Consider the following 21698-nt stretch of genomic DNA (forward strand, 5'->3'; position numbering starts at 1 on the left):
AATAGGAGTTTACACTGGCGGATGCTACTGCAATTTAGTCTGGACTCTAATAGTTTCTCCCCTCTATGCTTCTTTTGTTTCTTTCCTCAGTGTGGCTTAGGCAAACACTCACTTCCCTGCCCCACAAATAATGTTGTCCGAGTTTCTGCAATGCAGACACCTTCCTACTTAATGCCCTGCCTAATTATGTTTTCAGTTATGGAATTTATTGATTTTTGAGCTCCTTGTGTGCTCTAGACCATCCTGTTAGTTTGGACTTTACTTTGGGTAAATTAGACTCATTCATGTCTAGACGAGAAAACCAGAGACTCTTCTTTGAGCATCATATACTTTTGTTACTATTTTGTATTGCTGTGACTGAACTCCTTGTTTCCCTGATATTGGTTCGCTTACACTTCTTTAGGTGGTTGGGCATCCCATTGGTGATTCTGTATTTTTATATTAAGGTACTAAGTGTTGTGTATCTTAACTTGATTATTAATTTATAATAAATCTTCTTAACCATAGTTACTGATTACTGGTCCTTATTGTGTAAAGAAATGTGTTACGCTGTTAATTGAAATTGACTGATGTCCTGTTAACTCCCATCACCTCTCGGACGGGAAATAAGTTTCATCGGAGGACCATATTTAAGGAAGTATGCCCAGAGAGTGCTGTATCAGAATCAAGCTGTGCAACATACTCTGGAAGTCACATACATTTTGAGTAACATGCTGTACATTATGTACAGCAGTGGAGTAATGCTGAATCCGGTGCTTCTACCATAAATACCCACATTCAAATCTAAAGTCAACAAAAATGCATTCTAGCAGCAATAAATCATTGTGTACAAAGTTGAAAGTTCACCTACAGCTTGCAAAGAAAAATCACAAATGTGGTGGTAGTATATCAGTTTATTTAGCCATTTCTCTTCGTTTTCACGACAATGTAAAACAAAATCAAATATATTAATTTATATGGCAATAATTAGAATTAAACTGAACACATTGTGACCTGAAATGTTGCAGAAATGTTACCTAAGGCTATCTGATCATTAATACAAATGCATTACAACCGACATTTAAGTCTGGATTTAGGTCTTGAGTGGACCCTGGCTAAACACAGCAGAAGACCTCATTTGCTGTACAGTTTATTTCTCATTGTTAGACACAGAATCATACTTTTAGACATAAATGCCGAGCATACGGTAGTAGAAATGCCAACATGATATTGCTCAGTTAAGCCATATTACAGAATCATGTGAATCACTTGTCTTTTCATTGAAAGCATGATTCAACATATAAATACCAAAATGCAATTCTTTCATAAGATTATTACACAAAATATATAGGCCCAAGGATGGACAATTGACTTTATCCATTTGTCAAAGTGGGCTACTCTTGCAAAATGGTCAGAATATAGAGAAAATAAGAGGATAACAAGTGTGTAATGGATTAAAAATACCCACAAAAAGTGGGGCAGAGACTCGATATTCTTCACAGAAGAATGTCTAAATCTATGGGAGAACAGTTATTACTGTGCTATGGCAGCAAATATGTTTGAAAAAAAGTTTGCTTTATAAAATACATTTGCAAGAACCAACTATAATCTGTAAATTTAACATACATGTGAGCAGGATTGCCAAAGAATACGATAACTCAATGATACAGTAGTGTTTATATTGATAGCACCTCAAATTGGATGCATGAGACAAATTCATACCAAAAAAACATTTTGTTATGAGCAAAGACCAATTTGTCAATTGAGCAACAAACAGTAATTAGGCTAAATGGCGACACACCAAGGACACAGATCAGCATAGGGTTAGACTGACAATGCAAAACATTGGGATAAAGGCCCAATGCTTTCATTGCGATCACATTGCTGAGCGTGCTCAAAGAAACATGTGTATCCCTTCTCCGCAATCAGTGGAGGTAAGAAATAGAGGTTTGTGCTGCAATTTACAGTACACATATTCGATGGAACATGTGAGGGGTGCTTATTGCTTTCCGTCTGGCCTCAATGGAAAGTGGGATTGGTTGGATTGGTTTGTAATGAAAATGCCACACCTGTGTATGAATTGGTGCTTCATCACTCTAGATCCATGCTCATCTGGGTACTTAGTCATTGACATAGAGACCAGCATCGTAAACAGACATTTGTGCGCCAGCAAGTAAAAACATGATTTACAGATATAATTAAATGCCTTATATGTAAGCAAGGCAAAGGTCAGACTCTTACATATCACATAGTGATTTCAATTCTATGAATTGTGAGAATATTAAAAATACAAGGAAAATATCGATCTCTGTAACATCGTGTAAAAGTAAAACAGCTGTTGCATCTTAGAAAATGTAGTAATGATGTTCTATTTAATTCCAAACAAAAACAACTACCAGTGCACGTTTCCCTGCTTGGTTTACAGCTTTCTGTAACAGTTAAACAATAACAGACCTATACTACAATTGTAGGATTATTAATTTACACCGAGATTTCTTTGCCAGCATAGTTTCAATGATCAGAGAAAATTATACTAAACACCAACAAAACATTAATCCTTTCCCTTCTGTAAATGCCCATAAAACAGGTCTACTAGAGTATGCTAATTCATGGAAAAATGAATTCCGTCAAGTTGTTAAGTATGTATACACACATATCTCAAACAGGAAGCTTATAAAAAAAACTATCCACAGCCAAAAATATTTTTATGCTAACCCAATCTTACACAATGAGACTGGATCCTAAATAACTTCTTGGGAAAAGGGTATGGGAAAAGGGTATGGATTCCTTATCACATTCTAGTATAGGTACTACTTTTCATGAAAGATATTCTGCTGTGAGGGATACCAACAGAAGCCTTTTTTGTTGAGAATTGCGACTGAATGTGGGACTGCGCGGGGTTTCAATGTGTTTTCATAACCACATCAATAACCTACGCTAATGAATTTGAGCAACATAAATGGTCTCAATGACATTACTTCTACACGGACTGCTACTTTTAATGTAGCAATCTTGCTTTTAATAATCATTTATGGCAATATCCACACTTGATCAAATATTTGGTTATAGTGGAACATGTTGAGTTTGCAATTGTATTCTTTACTTTGCTTAAGACCGGCTTTACAAAGTACTCAAAAGCAGATGTACGCAGGTGTAATTTGAAATATTTTGCTCTTTGTTTATGGCTCTGCTTGCCATTAGGTTTGAGCAGTCCACTTTCTATGGTTCTGTGATTATGGCATAGATAGACAATGAACTCTGCAACCGATACACCTGTGGTAATTATAGGCCTGCATGCAGGTAATTCATTTTTAATTGACGTCTGTCTGGAAAGTGATATTTCTATAAAAGATAACATATATAATAATTTGGTGGTCAGTAAACAGAATAATTTTTAAACACCTATTTCTACAGGCAAACAGGCAAAGGCAGTGATAATTCTACATTAGCGCATAGGTCCATTAGGAATAAGTACCTAAACACAGGAATTAACATTTTCCTGTTACTCAACACAGAAGCAGAGTATTACAAGCAGAGAGCACATTTCTGTTTGTGTTTCACAGTATGAGAGATTAGTTTGAACCGAGTTTAATATTGAAAACGCTCTCATTGTTGCACTGTGCAACCAAACTTTCACAGATATGCAAGTTTTAGACATCATTACACAATCATATATTACATATATTTCAAATAATTGCAGCAGCCTGGAACCAGAGGACAATGCAATTTTTTAAGCACAGCTTACAAAATTCATTTAAAAAATATTCTCTAAAAAGGCATCTTTCTTAATTGTGCAAAGTGAAATTTCCTTACAAAAAAAGAGAAAAACACTAGATACAGTTTACTGTACAAGCTCAGTAACATTGGTAAAAAAAGAAAAAAGGAAATCCTGGATCTTCTTTCACCACCTGGTTAAACTGCAATTTTTCCCTTTGTACTAGGCTCGGTTGTTTTGCTCAACTGATCCTCTGTGAAGGTGATGTATGAATACACAAGGCTTCCAGCAATGCTAGAAAGAAGTTTGCACAATAAACGTAAGTTGGGTGGGTCCAACAAGTTTTAAAAAGGCAAACACAGTGAAGCACATTCACGTTTTAAAAGAATTGTTGAATCCAGTATTAAAAAACAAAAAAAAAAAACCATACAACTCATTAGTTTACATCACATTAGAAACCATGTTCATACTATAAGACTGCCCTCTGTTTCCCATCTCTTACTCTTTCACCACTGGAAATGGTCAGTAGAAAAAACCATATCAGTTATTCATTTATTAAAGCCGGTACTTCTTCAATCATCAGTGTAGGTCTGAAACATGTTCTTATATGAACTAAATATTAAAAGTTGCAATGGAAAGTACACCCAAATGTGTTGGCTGCAAAACTAAAGTTGTAACAGTAGTAACCAACTGCAGGAACCACACCATGCCAATAAATGGGATCCTTGTTGACATACCACACCGTGTTTTTTGCTAATATGTGCTTTCAGACTCATTAATGCTACACTAAGAATTAGAAAATAGAAATGTGTAAAAAAAAAAAAAAAAAAAAAATGCCCCGTATTTGAGAAATGGACAGGAAAAACTAGTATCTAGAACCATGCTAAAAACATCACTCAGACTGCTTACTGTACATGTATGAACTGCAAAAGGTAAGAAATTCAGACGACAAGCCCAAATCTTATCCTTCTGGGTGATTGTGCACTTTACAAATATATGTCATGTTATGTAATGCACAACGACTGCTCAGCCAAACAATTTAAAAACACCTACTTTTTTAACTAATGTGTACATTGATAAAAGTTTTTACCTGATATTTAAACCAAGAAAATTGGTCCATGAGAAGATGTAGTCCCCACCAAAAAACATTCCAATATACGTAATTAGTATATTCTAAAAGAGAAATATGTAAAAACATCCTCAGTTAAGGCGGAAACAAATTCAGAGAAAGATAATAGACCTTCGTGAACAGTTTTAAAGCTTGGAGTTAATCTTCCAAATTGAAAAACAGTAGAAAAACATATATAATAGCAAATTACCACAAATTATTTGTCAAGGATTGATTACATTGGTCTCTCTCTCTCTGCAAACACCAGGACACTTCTCAATTTATTTTGTAATACTATATTCAACTGAACAACTTCTTGCAGGATCATCAGTAAAAACAGATGCAATCTTGAATCTTTGAATGAAATGGACGAAAAACATCCACATATTCTGATGCATCAAAACTCTAATGTTTAGGAATAAGAAATTACTCTATCGGTATATAGGGCAACAATGTCTAATTTCAGTGAAAAAAAGCCCTCATAGAAAGTTTAAAGGCTATCTACCACAAAAGCCCAGTGGCAATCAACATACAGAATAGCTTCGTAAGCCTGCACCGCGGAGAGCCTGATGCTGCATTCCTCCAAATGGTCTGGGAGTGCCCAATTCCCACCCCATTCAGGAAAACAATGCTGAAAGCTTGGTCAGTGGCTTTAGAACGCCTTTTGTCTCCTTTCCCTACGAAATGTCTTTTGTGTTTGTTTCCTTGACCTAAAGCAGAGGTCGCCACAGCCAGGTCTGTGAGACGCCAGTTGACAATGGCCTGGAAAACACCAGAGAGTGCCAACATCCAAGCCTGGTTGGCGGAGCGTCGCAAAAGGGCTTCTTCAGAAAGTGCAGTGTTAAAAAGAGGCAAACAGGGAACTGGAAGCTGGGTGGAGGCTTGGACAGAAATACTGGCCGATCTTTCCAAAGTGGGAAGGGATGGACTATTAATTAGGCACATTACAGACTAGCCACAATGCCCACCTGTCTATGAATAATGTCTCATTAACACCCGCTCCTCTCACGCGGTTTCACCCCATACTAGTGGAGATCGTGTTCCCGAGAAATATGCATGACGAGGCATGCCTAATCACCCCCGCCCTGTAATAACACATACTCACTCACTCAAAGACTGTGGCTCACTCCCTAGTGTCTTCTATACTCCCATAGGGCTGGTTCTTGGTTGCAAATATTTATTTTGCTTTAGTTGAACTCACTGCATTATTACCCAACCTTTCATATTGCATCCACCACCCCCATGCGTATGAAGGGTTCTAAATTATGACAATGATGCATGTGAACTTTTTTTATAACACATTTTTATTGGTTTTCCATAAATAAACAACAACGTATTGTCTGAAGCAGTCAACACAGTAACATTCCTTCCCGGTCTCAGACACCACATTAGTTACAAAGTGAGAAGTCAAGTCCGTCAATAGCTCGCTACACATATTCCTGCCTCTCGAGTGCGTAGCACCCTTTGACTCCCTGCCACCCTCCAATATCGGCATGTTAAGGCCCTCTTCCAGGTTTCATGATTATACTACAGTTTAAGACAAGGAATCACACATCGGGTGAGCAGCATCCCTCTGTATCAGGCCCACTCTCCAGATATTTTCTCATGTTTCTTCGGGTGACCTCTAGCTCCGTAAACCCTTTGTTCTAGGGCCCTACATTTATCAACTCGCGTTCTTCACTCTGCCAGGGATGGAGGTTCTGTGTTTAGCAAATGCCTTTTTTTTTGGCCAACACCAGTCCTGGCCATAGCAAGGCTCTTTTATAGCAGATGCCCTCTACAGTCTCTGATTTGCAGGAGGACGAATTTGTGATCTCGGGGAAGAGACCATCCCAAGATTCCTTTGAGGCATGCAGTCACATCTTCCCAGTATTGGGCTAAGACCAGGCATTTCCAAAGCGTGTGTAAGAAGTCCCTAGGTTGTTTGGAGCAACAGAGGCAAAGTGAGGACATTATTCGCCACAGCTTAGCTCGGGTAACGGACGTCCAATGGAGATATTTAAATTGTACGAGTCTGTATTGGGCAGCAATCACTGATCACCTGGGGTAATTCAGAGCTTCACACCAGTAGTCATCGTCTATTTGTCCTAAGTCACATGAACGTGCCTCCTTCTGTACGTAGATTGCGTTTGGCATGTTGTGACTAATGATTTGTAGATGAAGAACAGTTTATGGTGGCTAGGTGGCTTTAACAGTACCTGGGACTCCAGTGGTTAGAATTCTGCCAGATCCAATAAACCAGAGACACAAGGCTCGAATATATGTCTAATCCGAAGAAAGTGAAAAAATTGAGTTTGGTGAAGCCCATACTCCCTTTGTAGATCAGCAAAGGATTTAATGGTGGTCATGTTCATATCTCACAGTGAGAAAATGTATTTGTTGAAGCCCTGTAACGTAGTCACTTGTTGGAGCACACCCCTGTTGTGATCGTATCTAGGACCCTAATTAAATATTCCTGATTTATGCCCTTATGTGGTTATAACAAATCATAACCTTATAAAAAGGCATAAGAATCAAATCCATATTTAATAATAGCCAATGCAAACCAAATACGGCAAGGCTACTTCCTTAGACTCCTAGAAAGTACAACAAGTTCTTTCAACAAACCAAACCTCCAGCAACCTGGGAATTCCCCATGCTTTTGTTTTGATTTGTCCTAGAACTCCTGCGAGCACTGAAACAATGGCCAGTTCTTAGCCAGTTCTTAGTGACATCTTTTATTGACGTCTTATGTCCAACCTTACGTCAAACACGGCACCTTCCAGGTATAAATATACCAGCGTTTGCTTTAAGCAACACACGGTGGTTTGGAGCAGAGCGGCTATCTACTTATCCGAAGCCCAGCTGATGCGAGTGCCGAAGGAAGCCGTCCCTCCCATTTGACGCACTGAGAAAGACGCTGTCTTTTTCTCCTGCCGAGAAAATCCAGCTCCCTTGCGGGTTACTGGGAGATCGAGTCCTGAGAGCGAGATACAAGACCTCCTTCATTGTAAAACCAAGGTACGCTGCAGATTAGATCCTTAGAGAATTCTTGGGTCAGATTCTTGGCAAAAACTAACTTAACTTAAACTGCAGCTCACTTACTCCTTCCCACGTACTAGGCTTAGGTTAGTTACATCGGGGTAGGTGTATCTTAGAAGCACCAGTTGAGTACGTTTAGTCAAAACTTTTATCATTGTATGTAACTGTATATATTTTATACCTTTTAAGTATCATATGGCTCAGAAACCATATCAATACTTTTACAGTATTATTTCATAATACTCGTTTTAATGTACGCACTTTACTATATAACAAGTATTGCAATTGTGGCAATTCATTTCTCTTGCATGAGAAAGAAGACTACTCCATAAATAACACCTTTTGTTGAAAACAACCGTCTCTCTATTTCTCTGCACTCTGGTGAAACTAAGTATGCACGATTGACTGATTGAAATAGCTATCTATTGTTTTCACACGACTCTGGAGATATACTCCTCATTCTGGGGGAGCAAAGTTGTCATGTTTATGCGGTTGTCAGAAGCTGAATCCCTTCTTGTCTAATCAGAGAAGTTCACTCCTCCCTGTTAATTCGAGAAAGTTTCTAGTGACCTCTGAGCTAGGGGGCAAACCTAAATTAAGTCTAACATTCAATAGAGACCTAGTCGACCTCAGTCCTACGTCTAAACTATTGTTTATGTTATTCCAAAGCGCAGAGCCTATTGGGAAAGTAGGAGCTACACTACACCCCAAAACCATGGCAGGCTCTCCAATCTCAAGCGATTGCGCAAACCCAGTGCATACAGAGTGTTCTTCCACATCTGAAACACTACCATTGTTGCAGGAAGAAGTCCTAAGGGGAGATGGCTCAGTTCAGGCCCTGTGCGACTGGGGAATTTCGCAGCTCCCAGCGCTCTAAGGCGTATTTGGGGAGTGAGTACCACCGAACTACCAGTCACTGAGTACTACCAATTGTGCTGCTCTATAGTAGGAGTAGATCGGGTGTAGCTAGACCACTATCGTAAGTAAATTTGAAGCACTTGGCGAGTGCAATCTCGGTCTGCAAAATTGAATATGTGGAGGATAATGGTCCAGTGGGAGTGAAGTGGGGTACGCCCGGAGGCAGACAGATCTGTGGGCCCTCTCACACAGGAAACAGGCAGACAGATCCTCTGCCGGCACCCATGACAGCAGCCACTGAGTGACTAATTGTTTGTGCGGTGGACCCTATGCCCCCTCCAGGAAACCCACTAAATACCGGGTGAGGAGGGTTAGGTGAAGGTAACCTACCTGTTGTAGTTAGGGGGGAGCAGAGGATGTTTTTGTGGTATTCTGGCTCCAGCATCCAGCAGCGCATGACAGAACCCCATGAACCACATCTCCAGAAGACTTTTGGCCAACCCCTACCCCCGGGACTCTGCCAGAATCTTTTCCCTCAGTGGTAGGAATGTACGGTGTACAAGATTTCAAGCCAGGCCCTCTCAATGAGAAATTGGACCCCTCAGGAGTCCAGGGTACCCCCTGGGCTCCTCACACCATGTTCGCATCTCTGGAGCACCTGAGGACCACGGCTTGTGTGGCGGTGTAAGGCAACCTCTGCCCATCCCTCTATGCCTCCATCTCCATCCGAAGGAGACCACAGCCGGCCAGGGCCCTGCTCGCATAGGGCCGCAGCCAACATGCAGTCTATCTCCCCACTCTCCACTGCCCCTTAGTCACCAGCTGAGGGGTATGCACCAGTAACGAATGGTATTCCTCTTGGTCCCATTTTACTCACCTGTGGGGCGTGGAGGTCAGCCGCAGCTCTGCAGACCGGGCCCATGGAGGGGGTACGCCCTCCACAAATGCCAGCCACACATGTTAACCTATCTTGGTACTGCTTGTATACTGAATGAGGATCTAAAAATATCATGGCTGTTGTGGGTACTGCAAAGCAACTACTATGTTTTTCGAGTTACCTGCAAGGTGAATATTCAATAAAATAAGTTTAAAACACAAAATCGGTATGGACAAGCTCCGTTGCATAAAAAAGGGAATTACTAGATAGATAACGGTTATCTATAGAATAGTTAGGACAATCTGACTCACTTATGAACTGCAATCAATGTTGGTTTTTAGGCACCTCAATGCTCTAATTACTTCCTCTGCAGAACAATGTTACAAAGATAGCTAAAGTAGATAAGACAGACAAAGAAAGAGAGACCGATAGATATAGTTGTGAAGATAGATATGCAGAGATATACAGACAGGTAGATAGGACATACAATGGGAATAAAATGGTACAGTTTCAACTAGTAATATAATAGTTAAAAGTCTATATATGTACCACATACAAGAGCACTGAGAGCATACTAGAAATCCATGCAAGCAGGACATAATGACTACATTGGTTTACAGGTATAACTGTAGTCTCAATTAAAACACATATCAGTATGACATAGAGGCGCGTTCAGTTATATATGCACTTCATTGAATGCATTCTAAAAAAAGGAGGATCACTTTATAAAGAACAGTCGAAAATGGGTACAATCTGATATACTTTGAAATCGTAGCAGTCAGATCAGCAAAGACCACTCCAAAAGGAATTTAAAACAGCTTATAGAAGAAAGAGCAAATGCAGTTAAAGTGAAGTTAGAAACAGTCAACGAAGGAGAAGAGCAACAAAGAAGCTCCAGGGGAATAAAGAAAAAGGTTAAAAGTGATGGTAAAGAAATGGAGTCGTCGTAAAGTGTGAAATGAACAGAATTTGGGGAGTCCAGGTGTTAAACATTGGTATGTTAACTGCTGATATCAAAATAAGAATTGCAGTGTAAAATTAAGCAAGCTTAAGAAAAACATTTAGAAGCCACTTCAAAGGCTATTTACATGTAAGTACGGGACCTGCCGTAAAATTGCAGTAAGGTGAGAAACCAAACAAGAAGTTGTACAGTACCTAATGAACGCAGTCAGAGGAAAAGAGCAGGCAAAATAAGTACACATACAGAAGCGAGCAAGAAAACACATGCACTCTCAAGAAGTGCTAAAAGCAAAGGACAAAAATAGTTTTCCAACTGTGAGCATTTCAAAGAAAAAGGGAAGCCAGTCAAAAGTATAGTAAAGAGGATATGCTCCAAGGGATGGGCAAACGCAGGAAGAGGAGAGCAAATAATCAAACAAGCAAATGAGAGTGACAAAGTCAGCCGATGGTAAGCAATAAGTGGGCTCGAAAACTGCAATAGATCTTCCGCAACCTGACAACTTTAGGAGTCATGTAGGCAACACCTAATAAAATCTTTTAATTGGACGACGACTAGATATACAGTTTTAAACTAGTGCTCTTCCTTTCAACAAATCTCTATAGAAAATTAAACTAAAAAAAACAGTTAAGCTTTCTAATAAGACTTATAGGTTGGAAAACCATGGCAACAATCATGTACGGATTCTAAAGCAGTTTTCAATAGAGGCATTGCAATTTAAAATTCAGGTTTAATGCAAACTGAAGTCATTATCTAGTGCAAACACTGTAACTTAAATTAGTTTGTTAAAAAGACATCTACTGTAGAAAGGAAAGGGAAGATTAAAATGAATTGTAAAGAAAAAAAAATTGAAGGCATTAGCAAAGCCAATAGGTCTCGCCTACGAGCGAGCTATTCACTTTGCCAAAATCCTTTTACCCATGTTGGACTGCAGCGTGGCTGAAAGACTTTAAAAAGATAGAAGACACTATGATGCATTGTAGTGCGCTTTAAAAAAAATACTTTGGGGAGGGACAGGAGGCAACATAGAAGGTGCCAGAATAGCAACACAGAGGGCAACATGAACAACATAGGTTAGAATGGAGGAGCTGGACAAAGTCAAGGGCAACATAAACATGGGTTAGAATGGAGGTGCTGGACCAAACAACAAAACAGACAGTAATGGAAAAAGAGAAGGAGTGGAGGAGGGCGTGGTAAGGAACAACATAGACAACAATTGTAGGCGGGTAGGGGCAATGATCAACCCGGATTTCAATGGAGGAGGAGAGATGGCAGGTAGGGGCAAGCAACATGGACGAAGGGAGAAGTACCACCTGAGAAAGCCAGCTCAAAAGACACACTTTGGTAGAGTTCTTAAAAAAAAATCTTTTTAAAAACTTAGAGCCTGAAAAAGCGAGTAGTGGAAGGACACAAAAAATGCATCCATGCTTCAGGGGAGGGGCAAACACGAATATGAAGGAAGTCTACTGAAGCACATTTAGCCCAGTTAGACTTTTACTGTTAGTGACTCACTACCCGACCCTCATTGTAAATACGTAGTAATTGGACTAAGCGTGGTTTCCCAGAGGTAGTGATGTTCAGATTTAGTTAGATAGTGTTGGGTGGGAGCAAACAGACCAATCAGATGGTTCAAGGGGGGAAGAAGTTTCAATTACTTCTTGAAGTGAGGGAATGATTGATTGTTAGATAAATGCGGAGGCACAGAGTTTCAGATTTTGGGAGTGTTCCTGGAGAAGTAGGTGCAAGATTTTTCTCTTAAATTTGGTTAGAATCAGGAGTAGCCTGTTAGAGCTTCCAAGTTGCCTTATTCCCGGCTTTTGAGAATTTATTTGTGAGATAGATTGGTTTTTCCGTATCGAGAGCTTTGTTGGTTACACAACCAGTTTTGAAAAAAGATCGGGCTTCGATTGGGAGCCAGTTGAGTTGAAGAGACTACCCTGACAATTGTCTGGATGCTGCGTGGAGTGTAGCTTTCAAGGGGGCTAGGTGTGTTTTTGGGGCATCCGTAATCGTTGCTTTACTGTAGTCCAGCTTGGGGAGGAGCAAGGATTGCACCACAGTCTTTATGTCTTTGATGGGGATGAAGGATTTGACTTTAAGGTGTTTCAGTGTGTATAAGACACTTTTTTTTACAGAGGCATTGATACATTCTTTCATGTTATGGTGTCTGCCAAGTGTAAACCACAGAGATGGAGATGAACAGATTGCAGTTTAATACTGTGGGGTTGTGAAGCCAGTTATCTACTGGGAAGTTTGTTGGGGTTGAGCTTAAGATGGTTGTTGGTCAGCCAGGACTGAACCATGGAGAGAGTGCTTGTTTGGTTCTGGATGTATTTGACTTAAGCGATTTTCATGTAGACTTGGGAGTCATCAGCTAGATATGATAGGCAATTCTGGCTTGTTTCAGGAGAAATGCAAGGACTTCCATATAGATTTTGAATAGGGCAGAAGACCAATTTTACCTCTGGGGGACTCCTTGTGAGACAGGCTGGTGCTGCTTTTGTGATGGAGTTGCTAAGCTTGATTAGCTGTGAGCATTGGTTAAGGAACAAGCAAACCACCAAAAAGGACAGTACCACTGATGCCAGCCCGCTGCAATAGGGTGTTTAGGAGGATGTCATGGTTGCCAGAATCAAAGTCTAGGAGGGCTAGCAGGCAGGTCTGGCCATCATACAGTGATATGTGCAGGTTTTCTATGATGGTCAGTATTACAGTCTCTCTAAGGCAGCCTCTCCTAAACCCACACTGGAAGGTGCCGTGCAAGTTGTATTTTTCAATGTGGTTGTTGAGTTGTGCAAGCACACATTTCAATGGTTTCGGCCAGGAAAGGGAAGTTAGTTGTAGGTCTGTAATTATTAAAGTTGTTCTGATCAGCGTCTGGTTTCTTGATGAGGAGGGTGACTTGGCAGAGTTTGAGGGGGGCCTGTAACTGAGACTTTTAACAAGTGCAGCATGGGTCGGTGGGTCAGAAATGTGCGATGTTGGCTTCATGCTGGTGAGTAATTCTTCAGTGATAGGGTTGAATTCAGTCCAAGCTACATAATTTTTCAATTGCAACGGTTTGAGGTTGGCGAACTGTGTTGCTGAGAGGGGGAGACAGCCGTCAGTTGGAGGTAGGGTTGTGGATGGACCCTCTTCACAAGGGGGGCATCTTTGGTGTACAGTGGGGTTGGTGTCTCAAGAGAGAGTCCAACAGATTTCTTTAGAGAAAAATGTTGCAAATTCCTTGCAGCGTTCAGTTAGTTGAATGTAGAGGGAAGGAGGAGGTATGTTTGATGATGTTGAAGAGGTCTTTGGGTCTGTTCCAACACCACTCAGTCGGTCTCGGAAAAAGGAAGATCTTTCCCTGAAGATGTGATTTTTGTAGCTTAGGAGTTCGGTCTGGAGGATCAAGAGATTGGTCAATGAGGGTTCTTGCCTCCAGTTTCTTTCAGCCAATAAGAGTGGCCGGCTTTCTTTGGTAAGGTCTTTGTTAAACAAGTATCTGGAGGGGATGCTTTTTGATTTATTGAGTTTCAGAGGGGCGACTGCTTCAACAAGTTCTGCCATTTTTGTGTTGTAGTGGGTGGTCAGGTCATCCTCTGAGGAGAGATCGGGTGGGGATAGTATTTGGGAACTTACTAATGCTTCTAACTCTGCCTGGGGACTTGGTGTATGTTCCTCACACAGGACTTTGGATGGCTAGATTGGGGGTGGGCCATTGGTTGGATGGTATTGCGATCGAAAAGAATTAGAGGGTGATTAGTCCGGTTAGATGGTAGGACGATAATTAGCTTGTCACACTCACTAGAACAACGAATAGAGCCCAGACATCTGAAGTCAACACAGCAGGACTGTGCCTTCAAAGTTTTGGTGGGAAAGGATTAGACAGTAATTGCAGTCCATGGGTGGAGCAGAGGCCCTCTGAGGAGTGATTTCCAGAGAAAGCATGAAGTTGCCATTTTAGATTGTCCCAGAATACAATGCCGGATGGTTGAGGCAGAGGTGGAGGAATAATGTGGTATTGTAAAATTGGCCAGGGGTGCCTGACCCCCAAAATATTCGATCCCCCACTTAAATGCCCTTGCACAAGGGAGAGATTGTGGAGAAGATCCTGAACCTGGGAGGCGATGACGACGGACGAGATGACCTGTTACACGGAGAAGACATCTGATGCCCTGCAAGGATGGACCAATGACTTTGATTCCAGCTGCCCACCAGGACTAGGATTACTCTCTCCAGGGTCAGTGATGGTGGCCGCCTTGAGCTACCTGTGGACCATGACCAGTTGGATTGGGGGGGCTTGGGGGTGTTCTGATGGATGCTTACAGAGGGACTGTGTATGATATCCTCCACTAGGAGTCAGGCAGAGGGTAAGGCTGCTGCAAGGAGCAAGACAAAACAAACTCCTAGAAAATGAGCCTCTTTAGAGGCGGGGGCCTGATGAAAATGTTCCTGGTGGCTAGTCTTGGCAACCAGAAGCAAAATGTGCCCAAGATTGCTCAATGGGCCAGACATATGCAGCTTCAAATATTTTGGCCCTTTGTTGATAAGAAAAAAAAATAAAAGAGAAAAATGGACACATAGCTATCCTCCACAGGCTTCAAAAACTACCCCCTGGATGGACCATGGTACAGGGGTTCACACAAACATATCTTCATTATTTAAATGGGGAGAAGGTGTGTGTAGGTGCCCCGATTCAGGCCATCTTTCGGCCCCAAGGAGCTCATCCACAGGACAAGAAGGTCTTGGGGACCCCATCCTTCGAAACAACAAAAGAAGTGGCTGCCACATGGGCAGGTGTCTTGCCTAAACCCCATGCTAGTGTCTGCAAGGGACGCTGCGGGCCTCTCACCTCACCACCCACACAGGCAAGGGACACCGTTTTGCTACTGCTGAGAGCTGGAGCCCAGATGAGAAGCTACTTATGTCCATAAGGCAAACAAAGCACAAGAGCTGTGTGAGCAAACTACCCTCCCAGCCCCCAATGAATGGGAGTACATGTGGGTGCTCCAGGTTACTGGGGGCATATAATTGTTTCCATGCAAATATGCCCTACATTGTATAGGTACGCTGGATTGAATCCACTCTATTAACCCTTTCCGTGCTGCGAACGTCCAACGGTCGTCGCGTGCACTACCTCGCTGGTGCTGTGCACGACCGTTGGACGTCCGAATCCCGTTAGCGCGATCGAACGTCCGCACTGGGGCGGAATGTTCGACGCGCTAAACGGGTTAATACAGAAAAAGGTGGTGGAACTCTTGCATTGTTGTTTGGTACCAACAAAACAAATCAACACAGGTTTGTTCACAATGAAACAAGTATTATGTCGTTAAAGGAAAAAATCAAGCCACTTACTTTAATGCAGCCAACTATTGTAGTTGTGAGAGCTGAATTATACTGAGTGCAAAGAACTGTTGCATACATTAAAATAAACCTGTAAATAAATAAATACGAAAGTATGAGTGCATCGAATCAGGAATCAATAAACTCAACAGAAAGAAAGCTGCAAGGACGATATCATTTAATATTAATAATCCTTCATATCTGGACACAGAGACCAAATAATTTAGTACACTACAAACATTATTTGAACAAAGTATTTTACTTTCCAGTTAGGAGATGAATCTAATAAGAAGGTAACCGAACAACAGAGAACATTCTGTTTTAATAATTAGAACATCCCTTTACAGTCTGGGTATCACCTGTGAAACGTGTCCTTTTATTGTAATTTCAAATCTGAACTCAATTCTTAAGTATGTGCACCATAGGAGGGATTTCTCCATGCCCATGTTCCTTGCTGCGAAAAGACATTAACTGAATGATGCATTCTGAAGCCGTTTAAATTGAGAACGTTTTTCCCGACGGAAAGATCCAATTTTCCCACAAGAGCATGTGCGTGTTTACCAGAAAAACTGCTGTGCCATTTTAACCATTGTTCAATACAGATACTTGACAGATTGAAAGCAGCTCTGCATACATTTTATGCAAAGTGGATATTTACAGTTGTATTTCTCTATTAAATCAAGGCCTTAGTTTTGACTTTAAGTTTAGCATACCCATATCTATTTGAAAGACTACAAAAATGTCCCCATTACTCACTACTGAAATTAGGCCTTAGGACATTTCTGGCAACGGCACAGAAATAACTCTTTTAGAAGTAAACTCTAACAGAAGATTAAAGAACCCCAGGAAAGTATTTTCCAAGAAAAAGAAAAAGCTAAGTATTTTTAAGTTTTTTTTTCTGAAGTCATTACATTTATACATTGATATTCGCGAATTGATTTGCCGATGTTTCAAAGTAAAATCAAATAATGGTGAAAAGAAGAAAAAGGTCTTCTTAGTAGTCAAATCATAGAACCCCAGTTTAAACCTATTAGCTATCACACAAGTCTAGGGACGCTTGTGAAGAGACAAAGTATAGAGATTGTTCTTACTTGGACTTTATGCTCCCTTTCATTAAAGTCCCAACAGCTTTGTTAAACTGTTTTCATTGCTGGGCCATTGTTGACCCTTGTTGGATTAATGAAGTCTAAAAATGTAAACGAATTTGTCACTGAAAGACTGAGTCTTGTAGACGGCCATACCTCTAAAGAATGTATTTAGCAAGTCTCGGATAACCCCAAGATCACAAAGCTTCCTACATTTATTTCAAAGCATTTATAGGTTTTAATGTTAGGAGAGAAAGCCTCACTCTTTATTAGGAGTAGCGGTTAAACTCTATTGAATTGTTTTTAAAGGCGAATCCCTAGGAAAATATTGCAGGTTTTTCTGGACAGCTCTTAAAAGACTAATTCATTGAAATGTGTTTGGCAAGTCAAGAGAACATCTTATGAAATGTAGGGAAAAATATGAAAATTACATAACTTTGAGAACAAGAGTAAACTTTAATGATATACTGTTCTTCACTAATAATGCGGGTACTCATCAGTTGACTTTATAGCCCTCTATGAAATCTACAGGAACTATTTTGTATATCCTGGTGTTTACTGTATTGCCATATCATGCACAACCAGAGAAAGACTTACACTTCTTACCACTAAACCTTTCAAAATATTAAATGTAACACCCAGTTTAACTTGTGCAATCGCAGGGTATGTACTCCGTGCCCCAAACCGATATTGCAAGAATGTTAACTCCCCAGACTATTAGATCATCATTTCTGTGCAAAGTAGTAACTTTTCACAAAGCATTCCAGGTCCACCTTCTCAAATCAAATAGTTTATATCTATAGTAGCTAATCTCCCACCTATATTGATTTATTGTTTGCAACCGTTGCCCATAACAAATGAAAACAATATATACATGTAAGAATGGCAAAGTTGCAAGAATGCTTTGAATTGTAGTGGTTCAACTGTTTTTTTTTTTATTTATTTTTTTTAAATATATTTTTATTGCAGAGTTATAAACTACAGGATACAATTAGTCAGCCAGTTCACTCGTGACATCCCCCCGTTCAAGAAAAGAAACCCCAAATCTTACACAGCCATTCAGCCCGCATCCCGGAGGCCGGGCGGCATATTACTCCATTCAATAGGAGAACATCACGGTGCACGTCCCATAGGGACCATGGTTGAAATGTCGTTTTACGTATCTGCTTTTACCCCCCCACCCTCAACATCGCTCCCGTCAGCCATCCCAGTGGTAATCAGTGGTACCGCCCATGTCGGGACCTGTCCTAGGCGCTATGGTTCTGTCATGCCCGGCCTCTCCCCCCAGCCATTCCGCACTCCACATAGTACCCACCATCCTAGTAGATTCAAGGTGCCCTGGCGGGCTACCATCTAACGGCTTCCGACCCACCTCAAACTCCCATTAACCAACCCCCCAAAAGCCCCCCCCCCCTGGCAACTGCTAGGTGTATGCCTCGTCCTGTCGAATTGGATGGACCCACTACAGTGCGGGTTATAATACTTTTGTGTTCGCCCCGCGGTGTCCACCGGCTTAATTCTCAACATCCTCATCCTCTACCAAAGAATCACGTAAGGCCTGCACCACCAACTCCCATGCACGCGCCGCATCCAATACCTTCTCATTCCCCATCTTGACAGCCTGCTTCATCCGGAGCACACTCTCGCAGTCAGACCACCGCAGCAATTAATTCTTCCATCTACGCAGTGAGGGTCCCCCCCCTGGACTTCCAATGCCACGATATTTCCCTCTGCGCCAATATCAGACCCAGGTCAATGAATTTGCTCGTCACCTTGGTGTGTTTGGTGTGCGGGAACCAGAGCAGCAGGCAATCCGCCATATCAAATTCCACCTCCCTGTCCGTCACTTCGTTCAGGAGTTCCCCTACCTCCGCCCAATAGGCCCCCAAGTGCGAGCACCCCCAAAACAAATGATCCATGTCCGCTCCCAGAGACGAACACTGTGGGCATCGAGCATCCGGCACCTGGAAGTACCGCTGTAATTTCTCAGGAGTTAAGTAGGCCCTATGAAGCACATAGAAATGTACTTGCTGAAAGCGCGCATTTCTTGTGCCCTTCCACGTGCGCCACAGGATGTGGCCCCATGCCGTATCCGGTATGGGCCGGCCCACGCTCTCCTCCCATTTAGTCTTGAGCCCTTGGAGCGGTTCCAGTCCCTCATTCAGCATCCTATTATGGAGGCACGTCACAGCTTTGAACGTACCTGCCGCCATCACCACATATTGGCACGCCATAGTAGTTGTCGGTTCCACGAGCCCCCCTTTCCAGTGTTTCTGTATGGCAGCCACCACCGCCGCGTGTAGGAGGAACCCCCCGTCGGGCAGCCCAAACTGGTCCCGGAGCGCTTCGAACGGTGCCAAAGCCCCGTCTATGTATAGGTCGCCTACTACCTGCAGTCCCGCCTCTTCCCACTCCAGCAATGGGGACCAATCTCCCCCGTGCGGCAAGGCCGTCAGCATGCCGATCGGGATCTCTGGTGCATAAGGCCGCGTCGCCTTCGCTCTCCGAAGGCTCCTCTGCCAGCACAGCCGGAGCGTTCGCTCCTCCATGGTGAGGGCCCGCAACTCGAGCCTCTGTTGCATGATAATATAGGACAGTACGTGGCGTTTTATCCCCCGATCCCGGTCCTCCTCTGGACCCCGAAACACCCTGGCCACGTTCTGTGTAAGGACCTGCAGCTGCACCGCTAGATAATACAGCTCGAAATCGGGCACAGCCATGCCCCCTTCTATCTTGGGGCGAAGTAGCGTGCTCAGGGCCACTCTACGGCGGCCATGCCCCCATAGGAAGCCAATAATCATCGACCTCAGGTCTCTAAAGACCCCCTGAGGAATCCAGACAGGCAGCGTCCGGAAATAGTAGAGGAAGCGGGGGAGCGCCACCATTTTTAAAAGTGCGATCCTACCCAGAACCGTCAGCGGGAGGGTCGACCAGAAAGACAAGCTGCCCCTCAGTGCCCGGACACATCGACCAATGTTGCCCTCCAATAGGTCCGCAGTTGCGTGGTAGATGCGAACTCCCAGATAGGTGATACAAGATGGCTCCCATACCACGCCCAAATCGCCGCCAGGGTCTGGTGATCCCGCTCGCAGCGGAAACACACAAGTCTTCGCCCAATTGACCTTAAGGCCCGACAGCCGGCCAAACTCCGACAACAGATCCATCGCTACGTCCAATGCCCGCGCGGTGTCAGCGAGGTACAGGAGCAAGTCATCCGCATATAGCGATATATAATGCCACTGCCCGCCGCTGGCAATCCCCGCGTACCTGTCACCCGACCTCGCATGGACCGCCAAAGGTTCCATCGCCAGAGCAAACAATAGGGGGGACAGAGAACATCCCTGTCGCGTGCCCCTGCCCACCGGGTACGCCGCAGACACCAGGCCGCCCAAACGCACTCTCGCCGTCGCCGAGGTATATAAGACCCTCGTCCACCTGCGGAACCCCTCACCCATGCCAAACCTCTCTAACACTCCATCCAGGAAAGACCATTCCAAGCTATCAAAGGCCTTCTCGATGTCTACGGACAGGACCGCCGGAGCTCCCTCCCCGTCCAAGATGGCGTCCATTATTCCCACTAGGCGGCGAATATTCAGCGCCGTGCTCCTCGTGGGTATAAACCCGGCCTGGTCCCTGTGTACCAAGCCCGTCATGTGTGGGGCCAGCCTGGTGGCCAGGATTCGGCTCAGAATCTTGTAATCCACCGTCAGCATGGATAGCGGGCGGTAGGACCTTACATCCGTTGCATCCCGGCCAGGCTTCAGGAGCGGTACAATCAAGGCCTCTCGCATGGACCCAGGCAATTCCCCAGCCTCAAAAGCTTCCGTATACACCACCAGCAGCCTGGGAGCCAAGCTGTCCACATACTGTTGATAAAATTCAATCGGCAGCCCGTCCACCCCGGGCGTTTTGTTACGGGCCATATGTTTGATGGCCACCCGTATTTCTGTGAGCGTGATCGGGCTACCCAGCTCCTTCGCGTCCTCCACGTCCAGGACCGGAAGCGGCCTCTCCCCCAGGTATTCCGCAATGTCCTGAACCCCCACTTCCAGCTGACTCTGGTACAATTCCTCATAGTACCCCCTAAAACGTTCCAATACCGCTGCCTGGGAGTACACCATCTCCCCCCGCGCATTACCAATGCTGAGGATCGGGCAGCCCCTAAGTTCCGGGTTAGCTAGTCTGGCCAAGAGGGTGCCCACCTTGTCCCTTTCCGCATGTGCCCTGATGATATACTGCCGGTAGTCATAGCACCTTAAACGTTCCGTCTCGGTGGCAACCACTTCCTTCGCTTCCAATAACTGGGTCTGCAAATCTGGCCTAGCCGGCCTGCGGCGCTCCAAGTCCCTCAAGGTCTTTTCCGCTTTCATGAGTGCGTTCAACACAGTCGTGCGAGCATTCGAAAACCTGCCCAAACACACCCCTCTCACCACCACTTTCATCGCATCCCATTCAGTGGACCTACTCGTGGCCGTACCCTCATTCACTCCGAAATAGCTATCAATGCCTTGCTGAACCGCGTCGCTGAACACAGAATCCTCAAGCGTCTCCGGCCGAAGCCGCCATGTTGGTATCACTGAGCGCTCCCGCTGCCACTGAATGTGTACCAATAGGGGGTTATGATCTGAGATAGTCCTAGCCAGGTACTCCACATGGGAAATCAATGGGGCTAGGGATCCACCACAGAGCACCGAATCAATCCTGACATGCAGATCATGGAGAGCAGAGTAAAAGGAATAATCCCTGGTTTCCCTGTGCCGCTCCCTCCAGAC

The 21698-nt window shown here is 43.4% G+C and overlaps 1 protein-coding gene across 1 annotated transcript in view; it reads right to left on the bottom strand.

Annotated features, from left to right (window-relative positions):
- Positions 1-875: 875 nt before the first annotated feature.
- Positions 876-21698, bottom strand: part of SLC35D1 (solute carrier family 35 member D1) — a 104498-nt gene continuing 83675 nt past the window's right edge. Inside the window, exons 10-12 of the mRNA XM_086953839.1 lie at positions 15854-15932; positions 4785-4867; positions 876-3988 (exon numbers count right to left, since the gene is read on the bottom strand). Of these exons, the coding sequence (XP_086809965.1) occupies positions 3892-3988; positions 4785-4867; positions 15854-15932 (259 nt within the window). The 3' untranslated portion in view covers positions 876-3891. The remainder of the gene's footprint in view (positions 3989-4784; positions 4868-15853; positions 15933-21698) is intronic.

The sequence above is a fragment of the Lissotriton vulgaris genome, chromosome 1_1 (assembly GCF_964263255.1).
Source record: "Lissotriton vulgaris chromosome 1_1, aLisVul1.2, whole genome shotgun sequence".
NCBI classification, from domain to species: domain Eukaryota; kingdom Metazoa; phylum Chordata; class Amphibia; order Caudata; family Salamandridae; genus Lissotriton; species Lissotriton vulgaris.